At 47.1% G+C, this 20,622-nt stretch overlaps 1 protein-coding gene across 1 annotated transcript in view; it reads left to right on the top strand.

The window, feature by feature from the left end:
- The window catches only part of pygb (phosphorylase, glycogen; brain), a 122,790-nt gene extending 104,102 nt beyond the window's left edge, over window positions 1-18,688 (top strand). The window contains exons 17-20 of the mRNA XM_038804729.1: window positions 1,136-1,343; window positions 8,798-8,932; window positions 16,684-16,750; window positions 17,968-18,688. Coding sequence (XP_038660657.1) covers window positions 1,136-1,343; window positions 8,798-8,932; window positions 16,684-16,750; window positions 17,968-18,120 — 563 coding nt within the window. The 3' untranslated portion in view covers window positions 18,121-18,688. The remainder of the gene's footprint in view (window positions 1-1,135; window positions 1,344-8,797; window positions 8,933-16,683; window positions 16,751-17,967) is intronic.
- The last annotated feature ends 1,934 nt before the right edge of the window (window positions 18,689-20,622 follow it).

Below are 20,622 nucleotides of genomic sequence, written 5' to 3'. Positions count from 1 at the left end.
GGGAGGCTGGTACAGGAATTGAACCGTGCTGCTGGCCTGCCTTGGTCTGCTTTAAAAGCTAGCGATTTAGCCCAGTGTGCTAAACCAGCCCCTATTCCTTGTTTATCTCCGGTGTCAGCCGTAGCTCAGTCGTGGCACTTATGCTGCTGAGTCAGAAAGTTTCGAGGTGGATTCGAGACTACCAATTTGATCGCAACAACAGCACTATATTGAGGGAAAATTGGACTTTAGGATGAGATGTTAGACTGAGGCCCCACCTCCCCTCTCTGATGGATGTAAAGGATGCCATGACACTTCGAAGAACAAGGGAGTCCTTAGTGTCCTGGCCAATATTTATCTCTCAACTTACATCACTAAACAGATGATCTGATTATTATTGTATTGTTTATGGGACCTTGCTGTGCACTAAATAGTTGCTGCTGCAACTGTCTCGCTGCAGTGATCAGATTTCAAGAGTACTTAATTGGGTGCAAAGTGCTTTTGGATGTTATGTGGTAAGAAAAAAATATATAATGTGACAGTAAAACAACTACTGACAAGAACTGGTACAAGTATTTCTCCAAGTTTGGGTCATTCGCTGTACCTTCAGCTATCTAGGCCTTCGTTAAATCTCTCTCCTCTTTTAGAGCCTGCTGAAAATCCACCTCTTGGATCAGGGTTTTGGTCGTGCTGTAATATCTCCTATGTCATGGTGTCAATTTATGTCTGTAGGACTTTGGGGCATTTTACCATTTTTAAAAAAAATTTAAGCTACCCAGTACTTTTTTTTTTACTTAAGGGGCAATTTAGCGTGGCCAATCCACCTACCCTGCACATCTTTAGGTTATAGGAGTGAGACACCCGCACAGACACTGGAGAATGTGCAAACTCCACACAGACAGTGACCCAAGGATGGGATCGAACCTGGGACTTCGGCGCCATGAGACATCAGAGCTATCCACTGCGCCACCGTGCCACCCTGGCATTTTACCATGTTGAAGATGCTATATAAATGTAATTTGCTGTGGTTGTAGCATGAGCTGTATTTAAAAAGAATGAACCCAGCAAAAGAGGAATTAAGGATTGTCAACGTTTTAAAACCATAGGAGCTAAGTTGCTGTTTTTTTTCTCCCTCTCCCTTCATTTCTCGTAACAGTGATCCCTGCGTCCGACCTGTCCGAACAAATTTCAACAGCTGGTACAGAGGCCTCCGGCACAGGGAACATGAAGTTTATGCTGAATGGAGCCCTGACAATAGGAACCATGGATGGTGCCAATGTAGAAATGGCGGAAGAGGCTGGAGAGGAAAACCTCTTCATCTTTGGGATGAGAGTGGACGATGTCGAGGCACTTAATAAAAAGGGGTTGGTAATAAAATAACAGATGACAATGTGCTTTATCACAGCGATTAGATCCATCTGTCCCTTTGAGCCATGGTTCAGTAGTCTGACCCCTGCCTCTGAGTCAGCAGGTCATGGATTCAGGCTCCACTGCAAAGACTTGAATACAAAATACAAGTGAATACTCCACTACAGTACTGAGGGCATGTTACTGTGTCAGAAATGCCATTATCATTTGGATGGGGCATTAAATAAAATCCCCATCTACCATCTCCCTGCACTAATAGAGTAAGAAGAGCTGGGGGGGACTCTGCCCAGTGCCTTGGCCAGAATTTATCCCGCAATTAGCACCTTTAAAAGCAGATCATTACCACATTGCCATTGGTGGGATCGTGCTGTACACAAATTGGCTGCTGTGTTTCCTGCATGGCTTCACTTCAAAGGTGCTTCCTTGGTTGTAAAATGCTTTGGGAAACCTTGAAGTTGTGAAAAGCACTATAATAAATACAAAAATCTATTTATTTGGCAACACCTCTTTCTGTCTGCCACTTGTACTATTAAAGTATTTGTAAAATCTTGTCCCATCAATATTCCTCCTGTATGGTTAGAGGAAGAGCATTGCAGTGAAAGTCAGTGATTCCTATTTCCTTTGTCCTCTGTGGCGCTTTTAGTTCCTCGCCTGTTTCAAATGGCCCTTAAAAGACAGCCCAGAGACTTCCGGTGGCAGCCATGCGCGGGTAGGTCGCGTAATCGGCAGCTCCCGCCATGAACGGACTAACGGGCCTTTTCAAGGAGCTTTAGCGGCTCCTTTCCGATGAAACTCGGCAGGCAAACGGCGCTAGAAGTCTCCCCGCATCAGTTCATGGAAGGGAGCAGGACGGCGAAACAAACTAGCAACGAGAAGCGGCTGGAACAGGCGCGGGAACAGAAAATAGCGGCTGGCTCGGATCAGGCAGCGTGGGCCCAGTGGTCGCTGGAACAGCAGAAGTTCCTCAGAAGTTGCTTTGCTGACCTTAAAACAGAGATGTTGGCTCCAATGAAGGCCTCAATGGAGAAGATGGTTGAGACCCAGAAAATGCAGGAGAAGGCGATCAAGGAGATCGAGAAAAAGCTCTTGGATAATGAGGATGAGATACTAGGTCTGGCCGTCAGTGTGGAGGCACACAACGCCCTGCATAAGAGGTGGCAGGAGAGGCTGGAAGACCTTGAAAACAGGTCCAAGAGGCAAAACCTGCCCATTCTGGGCCTACCTGAGGGTGCGGAGGGGTCGGACGCGAGCACATTTGTGACCACGTTATTGGGGACCCTGATGGGGTCAGGAGCATTCCCTCGGCCTCTGGAACTGGATGGGGTGCACTGAGTCCTTGCAAGGAAGCCCAAAACGAATGAACCGCCGAGGGCCATGGTGGTTCGGTTCCACCGCTTCTCGGATAAGGAACGAGTCCTGTGATGGGCTAAAAAGGAGCGGAGCAGCAGGTTGGAGAACAGCGTAATCCGCATCTACCAGGACCTGGGAGCAGAACTGGCCAAGAGGCACGCTGGATTCAACCGTGCTAAGGTGGCCCTCCACAATAAAGGGGTGATGTTCGGACTGTTGCACCCGGCGAGGCTTTGGGTCACGTATCAAGATCGCCACCATTACTTTGATACACCGGACGAGGCGTGGAATTTTATCAAGCAAGAAAAGCTGAACTCGACCTAAAGGACAGCCACACTGGGACGTTACTCTGGTGGGGATGGTAATTGTTGGATAGCCGGACAGCGACATTATGTTGTTCCCTCTTATTTTTGTTTGTTCCCTGTTTCTCTGGCCATGTTTTCAGCTTTTGTCGAGTTCGGCTGCAGAGGGAGGTGAGGGGCCCTACACGTAGGGCCGCTCCTCTGGCCGTTTCTTTTATGGGGCCGGGTTTGCACCCAGGGTTTGTTGTTAGTTTCGTTGGGGGGAAGGGAAATGTTCTTTGGGGGCTCGTAAAGTAGTTAAGTTGGGCTTTTCCTAGGGAGGGAGGGGCCCGAAAAAAGAGGCACCTGAGTAATCGGAGACAGAGGCGGGAGCGGCCGGGGTCAGCATGGGTCAGCTGACTCATGGAAGCGTAATGAGGGGAGAGTCAGTGTTAAGCGGGTGCTTGACTTGGGGGTTTGAGATCGTGGGGCTGCTGGGGGGCTGCTGGGGGGGTGGGATGCTGCTTTGCTGACAGTAAAGGAGCCAACGTGGGGGAACAGGGAGAGTCGGGGGGGGGGCCTCCTATGGGAGGGCTCGAATAAGCGGGGTGCGCGGGCTCGTGGCTGGCCGAAAAAGAGGGATAGCTAGTCGGCGGGTGGGGGGGGGGGGGGGGGGGGGGGGGGGAGTTAAACCCCTGCATCCAGGCTGATCACGTGGAATGTGCAGGGCCTGAATGGGCTGGTCAAGAGGGCTCGCGTGTTCTCGCACCTAAAGGGGTTAAAGGCAGACGTAGCCATGCTGCAGGAGATGCACCTAAAACGTGCGGACCAAACAAGATTGAGAAAAGGGTGGGTAGGCCAGGTGTTCCATTCGGGGCTGGATTCAAAGACCAGCGGAGTAGCAATTCTGGTCAGCAAATGGGTGGCTTTTGAGGCAGGAAGTATTGTGGCTGATAAAGGGGCAGATACATAATGGTTAGTGGGAAACTGCAGGGCACTCGGGTGGTGCTAGTGAATGTTTACGCCCCGAACTGGGACGACGTGGAATTTATGAGATGCATGCTGGGTAAAATTCCGGACTTAGACTCACACAATCTGATTATGGGGGGTGATTTCAGCACTGTCAATGACCCTGTATTGGACTGGTCAAACCCCAGGTCGGAGAAGCGACCAGCGGCGGCTAAAGAACTGAGAGGATTCATGGAACCGGTGGGGGGCGTAGACCCATGGAGATTCGCCCGGCTGAGGGCGAAGGGGTTCACTTTCCTCTCCCACGTCTACAAAGTTTATTCCCGTATAGATTTCTTTGTGATGAGCAGGGCGTTGATCCCTAGGGTGATGGGCCAACTCGGCCATTGCAGTCTCTGACCATGCTCCACACTGGGTGGATTTGCGTCTCGAGGGAAGATGGAGGTCAGCCCCCACTATGGAGGCTAGGTGTGGGGCTGCTGGCAGATGACGAGGTTTGTGGGTGGATAAGGAGGAACATTAAAAATTACTTGGAAAATAATGACATGGGGGAGGAAACGCCGACCACGGTGTGGGAGGCCCTGGAGGCAGTTATTAGAGGGGAGTTGATCTCTATCAGATCCCATAGGGAGAAGAAAGAAAGAGCAGAGAGAGAGGCTAGTGAAGGAAATACTCCGAGTAGATAGGAGTTACTCGGAGACCCTCGAGGCAGGGCTACTGAAAGAGTGCCAGAGACTGCAGGCGGAATTTGATCTGCTGACCACAAGGGAAGGCGACAGCACAGGTGAGGAAGGTTAAAGGGACTGTCTACGAATACGGGGAGAAAGCAAGTAGAATGCTGGCTCACCAACTTCGTAAAAGGGAACTTCGGCCAGGGAAATTTCGGAAGTTCGGGATGAGGATGACAACACAGTCACTGACCCAGAGGGAGTGAACAAAGTCTTTAGGGCATTTTAGGTAAATTGTGGTAAATTGTATGAGTCAGAGCCCCTGGCAGGAGGGGAAGGGATGAAGCAATTCATGGACCAACTGAGGTTTCCAAAGGTGGAAGAGGATCTGGTGGAGGGACTGGGGGCCCAATAGAGCTGGGGGAGATGGTAAAGGGGCTAGGGAACATGAAGTTGGGCAAGGCCCCGGGGCCGGATGGCTACCCTGTAGAATTCTACAAGAAAGTTTTGGAACTGCTGTGCCCACTCCTACTAAGGACCTTTAATGAGGCCAAAGAGAGAGGGACCCTCCCCCCAACAATGCCAGAGGCTTCGATTTCACTCATCCTCAAACGAGAGAAAGATCCACTGCAGTGTGGATCTTGTAGAGCGATATCGTCCCTGAATGTAGATGCCAAACTGCTGGCCAAGATCTTAGCTGCTAGGATTGAGGACTGTGTCCCTGGGGTGATAGGGGAGGATCAGACAGACTTCGGTTAGGGCAGGCAATTGAACTCTAATGTACGGAGGCTCTTAAGCATCATTATGATGCCCTCAGAGGGAGGGGAGGCAGAAGAAGTGACGGCGATGGACGCAGAGAAAGCCTTTGACCGGGTGGAATGGGAGTACCTGTGGGAAACTCTAAGAAGGTTTGGTTTTGGTGAGGGGTTCATAGGTTGGGTCCAGCTACTCTACCAGGCCCCCGTGGCAAGTGTGTGCACGAACAGGGTGAGGTCGGAATACTTTAGGCTCCACCGCGGGACAAGGCAGGGGTGCCCCCTCTCCCCGTTATTATTTGCCCTTCTGATAGAGCTGTTGGCAATAGCGCTGCGGGCTTCAAAGAACTGGCAGGGGCTGGTCCGGGGTGGGAGGGAGGAGCATCAGGTCTCGCTCTATGCGGAAGATCTGCTCCTGTACATCTCTGACCCACGAGAGGGGTTGGGGAGGTCATGCAGATTTTGAGGGACTTTGGCAATTTTTCGGGGCAGCACGGTAGCATTGTGGATAGCACAATCGCTTCACAGCTCCAGGGTCCCAGGTTCGATTCCGGCTTGGGTCACTGTCTGTGCGGAGTCTGCACATCCTCCCCGTGTGTGCGTGGGTTTCCTCCGGGTACTCCGGTTTCCTCCCACAGTCCAAAGATGTGTGGGTTAGGTGGATTGGCCATGCTAAGTTGCCCTTAGTGTCCAAAATTGCCCTTAGTGTTGGGTGGGGTTACTGGGTCATTGGGATTGGGTGGAGGTGTTGATCTTGGGTAGGATGCTCTTTCCAAGAGCCGGTGCAGACTCGATGGGCCGAATGGCCTCCTTCTGCACTGTAAATTCTATCTATGTAAAAAAAAAAAATTGAACAAGAAGAAAAGCAAGATTTCATAGAATTTACAGTGCAGAAGGAGGCTATTCAGCCCATCGAGTCTGCTCCGGCTCTTTGAAAGAGCACCCTACCCAAACCCACACCTCCACCCTGTCCCCATAACCCAGTAACCCCACCCAGCACTAAGGGCAATTTTGGACACGAAGGGCAATTTAGCATGGCCAATCCACCTAACCTGCACATCTTTGGACTGTGGGAGGAAACCGGAGCACCCGGAGAAAACCCAGGCATACACGGGGAGAACGGGCAGACTCCACACACACAGGGCGCGATTCTCCACCCCCCACGCCGGGTGGGAGAATAGTGGGAGGGCCTCCCGACATTTTTCACACTCTCCCGCTATTCTCCCCCCCCCCCCCCCCCCCCCCCCCCCCCCCCCCCCCCCCCCCCACGCCTGAACCATGCCACGAATTGCCGTTTGCCGTTCTTTACAGCGAGCGGCGATTCTTCAAAGCCGAGCGGCCGGGCCTTCACACCCGTTTCAACACGGCAGCAAACACACCTGCTCGCTGCCGTCGTGAAACGGGCGGCAGATCCCGTTTGGGGCATCTAGAGGCCCGATTGGCATGGGAGCACCACGACTGTGCTCGGGAGGGGACAGGCCCATGATCTGTGCCCACCGATCGTCGGGCCAGTGTCCAAAACAGACGCACTCTTTCCCCTCCGCCACCCGGCAAGATCAAGCCACCACGCCTTGCCTGGCGGCTGAGGAGAAAGACGCCAACTGCGCATGCGCGGGTTGGCGTTGTCCAACCTGTGCATGCGCTGCTGACGTCATCGGCCGCGTCAGCCGTGACGCACGGGGCCGCGTTCCTAGCCCCGCCCGGGGGGGAGAATTGGCCCCGGAAGTGGCCGTGAAGGCTGCCGTGGGTCACGGCCTGTCCCACGGCAGCCTTTACGATTCTCCGCATTTGCGGAGTATCTCGCCCACAGTGACCCAAGCAGGGAATCGAACCTGGGACCCTGGAGCTGTGAAGCAATTGTGCTAACCACCATGCTGCCCTAAGATGTTCGTGATCCAAGCTAAGGGGCAGGAAAAGAGACTGGGAGAGCTTCCGCTTCAGATGGTCGAGAAGAGCTTTCGGTACCGAGGGATACAGGTGGCCCGAAAGTAGGACGCCCGCCACAAGCTTAATCTATCTTGGCTGGTAGAGCAGATGGAGGGGGCTTCAAAAGGTGGGACATGCTCCGCTATCTCTGGCGGGAAGGGTGAAGACCGTTAAGATGACGGTCCTCCCCAGATTTCTGTTCGTCTTCCAGTGACTTCCCATCTTCATCCCCAAGTCCTTCTTTAAGCGGGTGAACAAAATCATCTCAGGATTCGTATTGGCAAATAAGACCCCGTGAATAAAGAGACTGTACCTAGAGTGCAGGGGGTGGGGGGGGGGGGCTAGCGCTGCCGAACGTTTGCAGCTACTATCGGCGGCTAACATAGCCATGATTAGGAAATGGATACTGGGGGAGGGGTCGACGTGGGAGCGGTTAGAGACGGCCTCATGCAAAGGTACCAGCCTAGGGGCACTTGTTATGGCACCTCTGCCGTTCTCGCCGGCCCGCTACTCCTCCAGTCCGGTGGTGGTGGCGGCATTAAAGATCTGGGGTCAGTGGAGAAGGCACAGGGGGTGGAGGGAGCCTCAGTCTGGACCCCGATACGCAACAATCACAGATTTGCCCCGGGCAAGATAGACTGAGGGTTTCAAAGCTGGCATAGGGCAGGCATTAAAAGGATGGGGGACCTGTTCGTAGACGGGACCTTTCCCAGCTTCAAAGCACTTGAGGAGAAATTCAGTTTACATAGACAAAGAATATAGTTTGCCCCCTGGAAATGCTTTCAGATATCTTCAGGTACGCGCCTTCCTCAAAAAACAGATGGTGACATTTCCGCTGCTACCCCCACGCAGGATACAGGATAGGGTGGTCTCCGGCACCTGGGTAGGGGAGGGGAACGTGTCTGACATCTACCAGGAACTTCAGCAGGCGGAGGAAGCCCCAGTGGGGGAACTTAAGGGTAAATGGGAGGAGGAGCTAGGCGGGGAGCTAGATCCGCCTGTGGGTGGATGCCCTAAACAGGGTCAATTCCTCCTCATCATGTGCCAGGCTTAGCTTAATCCAGTTTAGAGTGGTCCACCGGGAAAACATGACAGCAACTAGGATGGGCAAGCTCTTTGGGGTTGAGGATAAATGTGCGAGGTGTGCGGGAAGCCCTGCAGATCATGTCCATATGTTCTGGGCATGCCCGGCTCTTAAGGGATTTGCTCTTTTTTCTGTATGTAAGGTTAACATTTATTTTGTTATGTTAAATGTTGTTAATGGTTACGCAAAAAATTATGTTTTGATAAAAATTTGAATAAAAATAATTACAAAAAGGGACAGCCCAGGAAACGGTTTATCCACAACTTACTGTGAAAAGATGGGTAAAGTTGAGATGCTGATGAGCACTAAAGAATGAAAAAGCTTGATAGACCACCTCCTCTTCCTAAAGCTCCTTAATTGCACTTTTGAAAAAACGGTTTGTGTACAAGTTACTCTTTGATTTTGTGTCTTGTGCAGGTACAATGCCAGAGACTACTTCGATAAACTGCCAGAGCTGAGACAAGCCATGGATCAGATCAGTAGTGGATACTTCTCCCCGAAAGAGCCAGAGCAGTTTAAAGACATAGTTAACATGTTGATGCATCATGACAGGTAACTGCCATCAGACAGATGAACCACTGACGGATTACCCACTGCCATAGTTATGTTATTGGATGAGCCATCCAGAAAAAAAGTTCAAAACCAACCATGGCAGATGGAGAATTTGAATTGTTTAAAAATCTGGTAAAACTGGCCATGTAACTTATGTTAATAGACATAGACACAGATAAGACAGTGCTGTAGGAGGCCATTCGGCCCATTGAGTATGCACCATTCCACTCTTAAGCGCTCACTTCCACCCTATCCCCTTAACCCAATAACCCCATCTAACCTTTTTGGACACTAAGGGCAATTTAGCATGTCCAATCCACCTAACCTGCATGTCTTTGGACTGTGGGAGGAAACTGGAGCACCCGGAGGAAACCCACGCAGACACGAGGAGAACGTGCTGACTCCGCACAGACAGTGACCCAGTGGGGAATCAAACCTGGGACCCTGGCGCTGTGAAGCCACAGTGCTAACTACCGTGTTAAAAAGCCAACTGGTTCACGAGTGTCCTTTGGGGAAGGAAATCGGTTGTCCTTAGCCAGCGCGGTTAATTTTCAGTCAGAGGTGACCTAGAAAGCACCCGGTTACACCAGACTTGGGCAGTAAATTCTGACTTTGCCAGAGATGCCCATATTAATTGCAGTATTAATATGCTATTTTTGGATGCAGTGCACACATAGCTTATATACCTCCCTGTTATATATTGAAATTCAGAGCTCTTGTAAAATTCCCCAACAGAATTTTGCAGTAATCTCCGATTTCAGAACACAATTCCAAACTAATTTTTAAAATACTGCCTTACAAAGTGTGCACCTGATGATAGTAATGATGGCTACAATTTCACACCAAGCTATCACCCATGGCATTACACTGAGCCAGGTCAATAGGTGCTAAGCAAGAGCTAAGTGCACCAATAATTTTGGATTTTGAGTTGGATTGATGCTTGGTACAGGGTCCTGTCCAGGAAAGGTCTTGTGTTGTCATCCAGTACCTCTGAGATGCGAAACCAAACAAAATAGACCAGTCAAAACACTGAATCCTGGAGATCCAACACACCTCAGCTGTCCAAGAAAGGAAGCATCTCTTCTGCATCTTCAACAATTTCTGCTGCCTTTCTTTAAATTTAAATTAGGTTATGTGAGAAATTCAAGCATCTGTACGCTTGCATATATTTTGATTGTGCGCCTTGTAATTTTTCTGCGCTTGGCTCAGCCACATGACTAGTTCTGTCACTGTATCAAGTGAGACGAGAAGCTTTAACTAGTATCATGATGCAGGTTTTCTTGTTTCTTTTATGCAGTGCATTTTTAAAAAAATTGTTCATGGAAATAACCTTGCCGACAAAGCCAACATTTGCTGCCCATCCCTATTGCCCATGAGAAGGCACTGGTCAGCTACCACCTTGAACTGCTACAGTCCATGGTTCAGGAGTTTCGGATTTTGACCCAGCGGCAGTAAAGTAACAAAAGGCAATATAGTTCCCAAGTTGGGATGGTGTGGGGCTAAGAGGGGAACTTGTAGGTGGAGGGGATTCCATGCTTTAGCCCTTGTCTTTCTACGTGGTAGCAGTTGCAGGTTTGGACGGTACCATTCATAGAGGAGTGGTTTGACCTGAGTTTCCAGGTCTAGGTCATAGTCGTCTGCTGTGGCAGCTACGTTCCTGGCCATGAGGTTTCCCTGCTCCTCCAAGTGCACCCTTGGAGGGTAAGCAGTTTTAAAATTCTTCCAGTATTATCCGGTCACATAATCCCTCATAGGTGCGCTGTGTTTTAAATAGTGGATCTATCAGAAAAACATAATTTTCTTCAGCCATTCGGGTTCTAGGTCTCCATGGGTTTCTAACGAGTGTGCCTCTGGAACTAACTCATAGGATACAAGCCTTGGTCTGTTCATAATTAGTGGACACGTCCGGAGTCTCCCTGATTGCTCCTCTTGAATTAAAAAGGTCCGGATATCTAATGGCCATTTTAGAAGCTCTGCTACTTCCTTAAAAATGGCAAAAAAGGGATTCTACATCACTACCTCCAAATTCGGGAATAAATGTAGCATAGCTAAGGGCCTTCGTGATTCATTTTGGGATAGGGAGATAGGGGCTCACACCAGGTAGATAGAGGTGTCCAGCTGTGTCTGGTCTCCTTCTCTCCCTTTGAGCTGCGAACTGCATTTCTAATTTTCAGAGCTTTAATTATTCTCTCTCCCTCACTCACTCATTCTCTTTACTGAGCTTATCATTCTCTCTCTCTCTCTCTCTCTCTCTCTCTCTCTCCTGAGTTTCTCTTTTTTTTCCACCTGAAACTCTAGCTGCATTCTGAGTTTCCCACCTCTCAAAGGGTCTGGAATCGGGGTTAAAATCCCCATCTACCTAACCTGGTTGATGGGTAAGGTTCAAATGCTCGCCCTGCAACTAGATCAGTTCACTTTTTAACCTTGCTGGGTAGGTGGTTCCAATTGTATCTCCTGAGCTACAGCTTTCAGTTGTTCTGTGCTTAAGGAAGCTAATGTTTTGCTGTGTTCAGTCTCTTGGTTTTATCCACATCTAAAATTGTCATTTTCTCGGCATTTCGTGAAGGGAATTTGCTGTGGTCATTTTCTTGGGTTTTAAAACCCAGCCACTTGTTACAGATGCTTGGTCAGCTCTCAGCAATAATGAACCAGACGCATGACATTTTTAAGTTTTAAGACTGTGAAGAAAAGATATATTCGTTCCCAGGAATGGTAATATAAGAAATTGGACTTTGTTATTTTATAATCAAAACTTTATTAAAAGAAAAGAATATTTAAACATTCAAACTTCACAGTTCTAACACTAACAGATTAAATGCCGTTTCTTCATTTTAACGCAGGAGGTTCCATTAAACAAAACTTTGTATTAAAAAAATAGATCCCTGGGCAGCACGGTGGCGCAGTGGGTTAGCCCTGATGCCTCATGGCGCCGAGGTCCCAGGTTCGATCCCGGCTCTGGGTCACTGTCCGTGTGGTGTTTGCACGTTCTCCCAGTGTCTGCGTGGGTTTCACCCCCACAACCCAAAGATGTGCAGGGTAGGTGGATTGGCCACACTAAAAAAAATTGCCCCTTAATTGGAAAAATGAATTGGGTACTCTAAATTTTAAAAAAACATATGCAGACAAAGGCAGCACTTTCACTTAGAAAGCAATCTTTCTTCTGTTAGTTCATCTCTTTCAGAATCCTTTTTCAAAGCTTTCTCTCCTGGTGGCAGTTCTCATGACCTGTTCCATGGGTGCTTACATCTTTAAGCTAGCAGGCTCCATGGCCTGACTGGCTGCTCACCACAGCCTTCCACGTCCGGGTTTCCTGACCTGTCATCTTGACTGTCCTTCTGCTTCTGCCTTTGTTCCAAAAATATTTTGCGCTCTCTCTCTCTCTCTCTCCCTCCCTCTAAACTCCACCCAGTCCTTCAAACACAGCTTCTCCCACAAACTTAAATTGATTCTCGTTATTTGGCTGATAGCCCATTCCTGTTTACACAAAAGGCCAGAGTTATGCCATTCCCTCCACTAATAGACCATTAGGTAATCAGACTCTGTTAATGGGATAATGGCTGGTCATGCAGGAATGTCCTGAAAGATGATAGATGTTTGGTGAATCAAATTATGTATTTCCTAACAAGCTTAAGCCTGAATGGGAGTATGTGACTGAACCAGGTATGGGCATATCCCTTTGAGTTCAAGTTAACTGCATTTTCCTTCAATCTGTTTCAACCTTTAAATTGTCTGCTTTATTTTTGGACCCATTTCTGAACTCAAATTTCTAATATCTCCCTATCATGATACACTGATTTTTTTTTTTGTCCTCTTAGTGTCTAGTTGGTTCCTTGTATATCTGACTCCACTGTTGTCTTAGATTTGGACTTTGCTCAAATTCTTTGGTCAGATTTTCTTGTTTGATCAACTTTTGGTTTGCTTGTAATGGGCCAATCGCAGACGAGCCCCCAATTTCTGTTACTAACAGCAGAAAGAAAAGCAATCTGCAATTCATTCCTCTCTCAAATTGTCCATTAGCAGAAGGTGTTTTGATTTATTTTTAAAGTACGCTGTGGCATGTTTTCCAAAATCCTTGGTTTGGGTAATCCTATTCACAACTCAGAGCAAACTCGGTTGTGATTAACTCAGAAGGTTAGTTAATTCCACATTCAAAATGCAGTGTGGACTTACCCATAAAGAAAATCCGTGTTGGCTCTTATTTGCCCGTCCAAGGGGCTGTTCATTTTCTCCCAAAAATGTAGTTTCTAAAAGATTTCCCAGTACTGACATTTAGCTGATTGGCCTAAAATTACGGGTTCATTTTTCCCCCCTATTTTGAACATCTGCAACCCTCCATTCCTTTGGCATCAAAGGGGGATTGGAAGATTGTGGCCAGAACCACCTTCATTTCTATCCTTACTTCCCTCAGAAACTAGGATGCATCCCATCTGCACCAGATGACTTATTCACTTTAATTACTGCTAGCCTTTCCAGTACCTCCTAATCTATTGTTTTCATTATCTGGCTGCCTCCTGGTTTACCATAGCTTTGACAAAGTCCACTTACTTGATAAACACCAGGTAAGTGTTTTCTTACTCCACCAAGAGGTCTCCATTTGGCCCCATTGCGGCTCTGGCAACCCGTTTCCTATTAATATGCCGATAGAGGACTTTTGGATTTCCTTTTATGTCAGCTGCCAATCTATCCCTCTGTTGTGTGTTTGCCCTTAATTAATTTTCACTACTCCATACTTTTTATATTCAGCCCGACTGTTCCTCATATTAAGCTGTGTTAGGATACCGGATCAGACTCCGGCATTTGTTAGGAAGTCGGACAAGAACGCCAAACAATTTTTTTTTTAATTTGTAAAACTGTTGAGGAAAGGATACTTCACTCCAGGAGCGATGACTCTAACCAATAGGTATCTTTTATGTTAAGGCAAACTTTATTAATTTAAACACAGAATTAACCACATTGACATCAAAGAAAGAGCTTTGCAATTATCTGTTAAACAGTTCTTAAACACAAGAAATATTTAAACTTGCTATCTATACCTGCTGCAGTTCAAATCCACCTATAAATAAAGGTAACAAAACTGCTTAGCTATGCAGACCTTTGGAGAGAGTTCCTTTCAAGAGCAGATTCAGTACACTTCTGCAGAACCTAGCAGCATTTGGTAAAACTAAAGCCTTGTCCGTCTCAAATTAGGGGCTGGTTTAGCACAGTGGGCTGAACAGCTGGATTGTACAGAAGCGCGCGTTCAATTCCTGTACCGGCCTCCCCGAACAGGCGCTGGAATGTGGCGACTAGGGGCTTTTCACAGTAACTTCATTGAAGCCTACTTGTGACAGTAAGCGATTATTATTATTATCCTATGGAAAACTCAAAAACTACAGACAGACCGGGCCCCTCCCATTAATTACATTATCTGTATCCCACTAAGAGGTCACATGACCTGCTTAGCTAGCACTAAATATAACCCATAATAAATTAGCTACTTTCCAGGCAATCTCTAGCAATCAGCCAATATTCAATTAGCCCTTTATCTGTAACCCAGTAAATGGTTGGAATCAATCATGACCTCCCATTTTATGATTCCTTAATAACAGCTTTAGCACACAGACTCCCTGTATGTATTTTAAACCAGTGTTCTTAACTGCTGGATCTCTGTGTCTATTCAGAACCCTGGATATGCGTTATCCCTTCTTAGTTTCCAAATAACAGAGATTCCAGACTACGCTTCTTGGTAAAGTTATTTGAAACTTTATTCATCACCTTTAGTGTCAATTTTTCAATATAAAATTTCGGAAGTTCCAACTAGCCCGGCAACAAGCTAGTCAGATCTGTTGTCTTTAGCAAGTGGTTGAGTTCTAAAATACAACTCTGTAATTCTTCAAATCAGATACACACTATTAAAAATGACTGAGTGATTTTAAACAAAAGAAAAATGGCGATTTAGTAGAAGATAGCAGAATAGGTTTCAGAAAATAGGTTGGAGTGATTCCGGAATAGAAAAAGGGTATTTTCTCATCCCGACAACTGAACTTTTTAAGAAGATTACTATCTTTAAAGTTTTGTCCTCTTGGCAGCTGTGATTGGCTTTAACTAATTTATAATTCACTTAATTCAACCAAAGTGTCTGTCTGTCAAATTTAAGAGATAAATGATTTGTGGTAATTTTCCATGGTGGTCTGAGCAAAACACGTTTTCTACAAGAAATTATCACTACGGGCTGACTAGCCATTACCATCGAAACTGAACTGGGATGTCAGCCCAGTTCTCCATAACACAAAGGGTATTTTCTGCTATTTTGCCTTGTATTCGCTCGCAGTCTTCAAACAACTTGCAAAATGTGAGAATGGTGTGTCTTATCTGATCAATTCACAGCTGGGCAGCTTTTTCCTCACTCTCATGGTTAATATATTTTGATTTATTTAATTACTCTTAAGGATTAACGGATTTTTCCAACCAGGATTTCTTTATTGAACCTTTTACCTAATCTATAGTTAACCACAAAATCTGAATTCTATCAGTAACATTACTGCCACAAGTATGAAACCTAATATATAACAATTTCTTACATTCATCACAGCTAATATTTATCATACGACCAGTATACATTCTACCTTATCCTACCCACTAGTGCCTTCATCATAAAATGTTCAGGCATTGGTAGCCCTCCATTTACCTTTAGTGGAAATGGACTTAAACGGCACCCAATCTATCTCCTCTTCACAGGCTGTCCCATTTTCCTGCTACATTTCTGCCTGGCAGACTTTGACCGGTTTAGCTCACTTGGCGAGAGAGGTGGTCTGTGATACAGAGCAAGGCCTGCTTTCAATTCCCGTACTGGCTGATGTTATTCATGAAGGCCCCGCCTTTTCAACCTTGCCCCTCACCTGAAGTGTGGTGATCCTCAGGTTAAATCACCACCAGTCGGCTCTCCCCCTCAAGGGGGAAGCAGCCTATGGTCACCTGGGACTATGGCAACTTTACCTTTACTTTGCCGACAGCACACTGACCCCATTAACCATACTTTGTGCATTTACACACATGCACTCCAAACATTAGTTAGACTTGTTTATATATTCTATGATCCGACGTGACTCTTTTTATTGTTTTCAACACAGTCTCTCCCAGTTCTCTGTGCACCTGGTTTCTACTTTATGATACTGCATTTTTATTCTCAAACCTCACAAAGTTAATTTAAACCATCCTCCAAGGCATAGGTTAACCTGCTCCTAAGGATATTTGTCCCAGCTCTGTTCAGATGCCTTGAATAGGTCTATCCTGCCATGATATGATTTAGTCCTCTTAACAAGAACCACTGAGATACCAAACACAATGAACCTACATATTAGATATCCAAATATTTACCCTAGATGTTACTTTAGAACCCTATGATTCACTAGCTTTTTTTTGTGTGTTTGATGTGAGATACCACCTTCCTCCTCGCCACCAGATTCTCAATTTCCACCCCAATAAAGAGTCACCTAGCGCTGTCTCCAGGCTTTATACCCGTTCAGCAGGTATTAATTTAGCTGGGGTATCAAAAGAGAAAATAAACTAAATGCTCTTTGAATTTTTTTTTTAAAATTCTCATTTGAAACCCTGGTCGTACGTACACAATCTGATTATTTATTCCAATTAACTGCAATTAACTATCTGTCATTTGTGTTTTTAAGTACTGGTTTGTTTAATCCATCTCTTTGGGCTGGTTGTTTGCAGGATCTGTGTATTGGGCACTTAAACTTCACTTTAATTTCTTTCAGGTTTAAAGTGTTTGCTGATTTTGCCGCATACATCAAAAGTCAAGAGAAAGTTAGTGAGCTTTATAAGGTGAGGCTTATACAGGGCTTACTGTCCGGTTAATGCAGTCTCCAAATACACTTGGTGAATCACTCCTTGACCTGTTAACTCTGGGCTTTATTGTGAGGGGCAGAGACGAATGGAAGCATGCATCGCATGACTTCCAACTGCTCCACCCTCATCCTTCCACCATTGGTCACCCAGACCATCAATTATTCTTTCATGATAGTTACAATGATAGAGCACAATCTACTGTGCTTTAAAGCCAATATATCCATTGCGTGAATTGAACTCTGCATCATGGCTGCTAATGCTAGGGGCAGACTTATTAAAGGAAGTGCTGTGGTTGTTCATCGCCGGTATTGCCTTACCCAGAAAAGAGGGCTAAGGTTTAGCATCAGATATCATACCACCAGCAAAAAAGACAAATCACGGGCGGCACGGTGGCACAGTGGTTAGCATTGCTGCCTACGGCGCTGAGGACCCGGGTTCGAATCCCGGCCCTGGGTCACTGTCCGTGAGGAGTTTGCACATTCTCCCCGTGTCTGCGTGGGTTTCACCCCCACAACCCAAAGATGTGCAGGATAGGTGGATTGGCTACGCTAAATTGCCCCTTAATTGGAAAAAATAATTGGGTACTCTAAATTTAAAAAAAAAAAAGACAAATCACCATCCTAAGTAGGAAACTAAATGTGAATGTGGAAGCAAAGGTGGGGCAAGTGGAGAAAATTATTAAGTTATATCTAAGCAGAGACAGGAGAACTAGAAGTTCCTCAGTCAAGCAGCTAACGAGGCACAAAGGGATGCTAGTAGAATGCCTGCCGATCAGGTATTTGATTTGTGTTAATCAGTTGAGTTTTGTGCTCGTCACAGAGAGGATTCATGGTGTTGGAACATGGATCTTCATCAGGTACAGTCTATGATCAGAATTGAAATAGTACAGATTAATTTAATTTATGACCTTGATAGTTAACAAAGTTGATTTTTAATCAGCTCCCTCAGTGCTAGATTTGAACTCAGTTTCCCAAGGTGAACACTTAACCCACTCCACCGCTTAATATTCTATTTCTGGGAAGAAATGTAAACTGAGTTTCCCAAAGTGTGGTTGAAAGCCCTTTTTACATTTCCCTCATTTCAGTCAGGCTACATTGTGTCTGTGCCCCCGCTTAGCGCCACACGTGCCCGTATATTTTCCCAAGTTTTTTTTTCCTGGTCATGTTTTGCAAATCAATTTTGTTTGTTCACAGAATCAAAGGGAATGGACCAAGATGGTAATTAAGAACATTGCGTGCTCTGGCAAGTTCTCAAGCGATCGAACCATCAAGCAGTATGCTAGAGAGATCTGGGGGGTGGAGCCCTCTGATGTGAAGATTCCTCCTCCAAATGAACCCAAAGCTTAGTATATCAAGTGCCTATGAGTTACCAAGAAGGGCGTTGTTTGCAATCTAAGCCTATGTGTTTTTGTTTAATACCTCTGCCCATATATCGGATTTGTGTTTATTACGGAAATTGTCTTGCATTAGTCTTTGTCTTTATAAAACACACATTATTTACCTTTATTAAGAATATGTTTAACTGAAAGGATATTTGATGTCTGTTACCTGAATCAGCTTTTTTAAGGTAGATTTCTTTACTATAATGATATATTTGCCTGCTCGTCAAAGAAAGGACTAACATTTTGAGACTGCATTTTTATTTGTTTGCGTTCGATTTTTTTGTGATCTAAGTTGTGTCCAGTGGGCAGAGCTCAGTTTGGAATGATTGCCCGTTGTACTATTTCCTCCATTAATGCCTTTAACAGGTGTGGCTGTACTGTTTAATTTAATGGTTGTTCTCTGGCATGCAGTATCAGTAATTGTAAGTCAGCGATTTTCTTGTGCATGAATGCAGAGACAATTTTACTGAAGTTATGAGCACTCAAGTCATGCAAGAAAATGTAAAAGAATAAATGAAAATGTTCGCATAGCACACGTGTGGCAATTCTTTCTCTCAATCAGTCACGGCCTGGCCTTTTGTATCATTGATTTGTTGGCCATTCAAATTGACTTTGCAGTTCAAAGTTACCTCTTTAGTGAAGCAAGCGGAGAGGAACGGTCAGTAAAACAATGACCTACTGGATGTACTCAGTTAGTTATTGATGCTTTCTCAATCTGTTGTGCTGTCTTTTCTTTTTTTTTAAAATAATTTTTATTGAAATTTTTGCAAAATAGAATACAAAATATAAACATCTTAGCTCTATTAACATACAACCGCGGTAACACCCCATGAACAATGCCCCCCCAGCTTCAATAGCAACTTCAAACAAAAAGAAAAAACAACAAAGAAAGAAAAAGAAAAGGAAGAAAAAAAAACAAACAAGAGGGAGATAGCCCCCTCCACAAACCCATGTGCACAGTTCTCCCTCCCCCCAATCCTTACCCCCCTCCCCCCGGGGCTGCTGCTGCTGTCGGCCTATTTCCCTACCATTCTGCCAGGAAGTCAGGAAACGGCTGGCACCGCCTGAAAAACCCTTGTACTGATCCCCTCAGGGCAAATTTCACGCTCTCCAATTTAATGAACCCCGCCATATCCGAGATCCAGGCCTCCAGGCGTGGGGGCCTCGCATCCTTCCATTGGAGCAAGATCCTCCGCCGGGCTACTAGGGACGCAAAGGCCTGGGCCCCGGCCTCTATCGCTTCCTGCACTCCCAGCTTCACTGCCACCCCAAAAATTGCGAGTCCCCAGCCTGGCTCGACCCTGGATCCCACCACCCTCGACACCATCTTTGCTACCCCCTTCCAAAACTCCCCCAACGCTGGGCACGCCCAAAACATATGGCCGTGGTTCGCTGGGCTCCCCGAGCACCTAGCACACCTGTCCTCGCCCCCGAAGAACCTACTCATCCTTGTCCCCGTCATGTGGGCCCGATGCAGCACCTTGAACTGTATGAGGCTAAGCCTCGCACAGGAGGAGGAGGAATTCACTCTCTCCAGGGCATCCGCCCATGTCCCCTCCTCAATCTCCTCACCCAGCTCCTCTTCCCATTTACCCTTCAGTTCCTCCACCGAGGCCTCGTCTACCTCCTGCATTACCCGGTATATGTCCGAGATCCTCCCTCCTCCGACCCACACCCCCGAGAGCACCCTATCCCGCACCCCCCGTGGGGGCAGCAAGGGGAACCCCTCCACCTGCTGCCTGGCAAACGCCCTCACCTGGATGTACCTAAACATGCTCCCCGGGGGGAGCCCAAACTTCCCCTCTAACTCCCCCAAGCTCGCGAACCTCCCCTCCACAAACAGGTCCCTCAACCTCCTAACCCCTGCCCTGTGCCAGCCCCGGAATCCGCCATCAATGCTCCCTGGGACGAACCGATGGTTCCCCCGTATCGGGGCCTCCATCGAGCCCCCCATTTCTCCTCTGTGCCGTCTCCACTGCCCCCAAATTTTGAGAGTAGCCGCCACCACCGGGCTCGTGGTATACCTCGTTGGAGGGAGCGGCAACGGCGCCGTTACCAGCGCCTCCAGGCTCGTGCCCACACATGACGCCGCCTCTATCCTCTTCCATGCTGCCCCTTCCTCGTCCATTACCCACTTACGCACCATCGCTGCGTTGGCTGCCCAGTAGTACCCACAGAGGTTGGGCAACGCCAGCCCCCCTATCCCTGCCTCGTTCCAGGAACACTCTACCCTTGGAGTCCCATGCGCCCACACAAATCCCGTAATACTGCTGTTGACCCTCCTAAAAAAGGCCTTTGGGATAAAGATGGGGAGGCACTGGAACAAGAACAAGAACCTCTGGAGCACCATCATCTTGACGGACTGCACCCTCCCCGCCAGTGACAGCGGTAACATATCCCACCTCTTAAACTCCTCCTCCATCTGCTCCACCAACCTTGTGAGGTTGAGCTTGTGCAGGGCCCCCCA

The sequence above is a fragment of the Scyliorhinus canicula genome, chromosome 1 (assembly GCF_902713615.1).
Source record: "Scyliorhinus canicula chromosome 1, sScyCan1.1, whole genome shotgun sequence".
NCBI lineage: Eukaryota > Metazoa > Chordata > Chondrichthyes > Carcharhiniformes > Scyliorhinidae > Scyliorhinus > Scyliorhinus canicula.
Note: the sequence above shows the minus strand (reverse complement) of the source record. Positions and strands in the feature narration are given on the sequence as shown.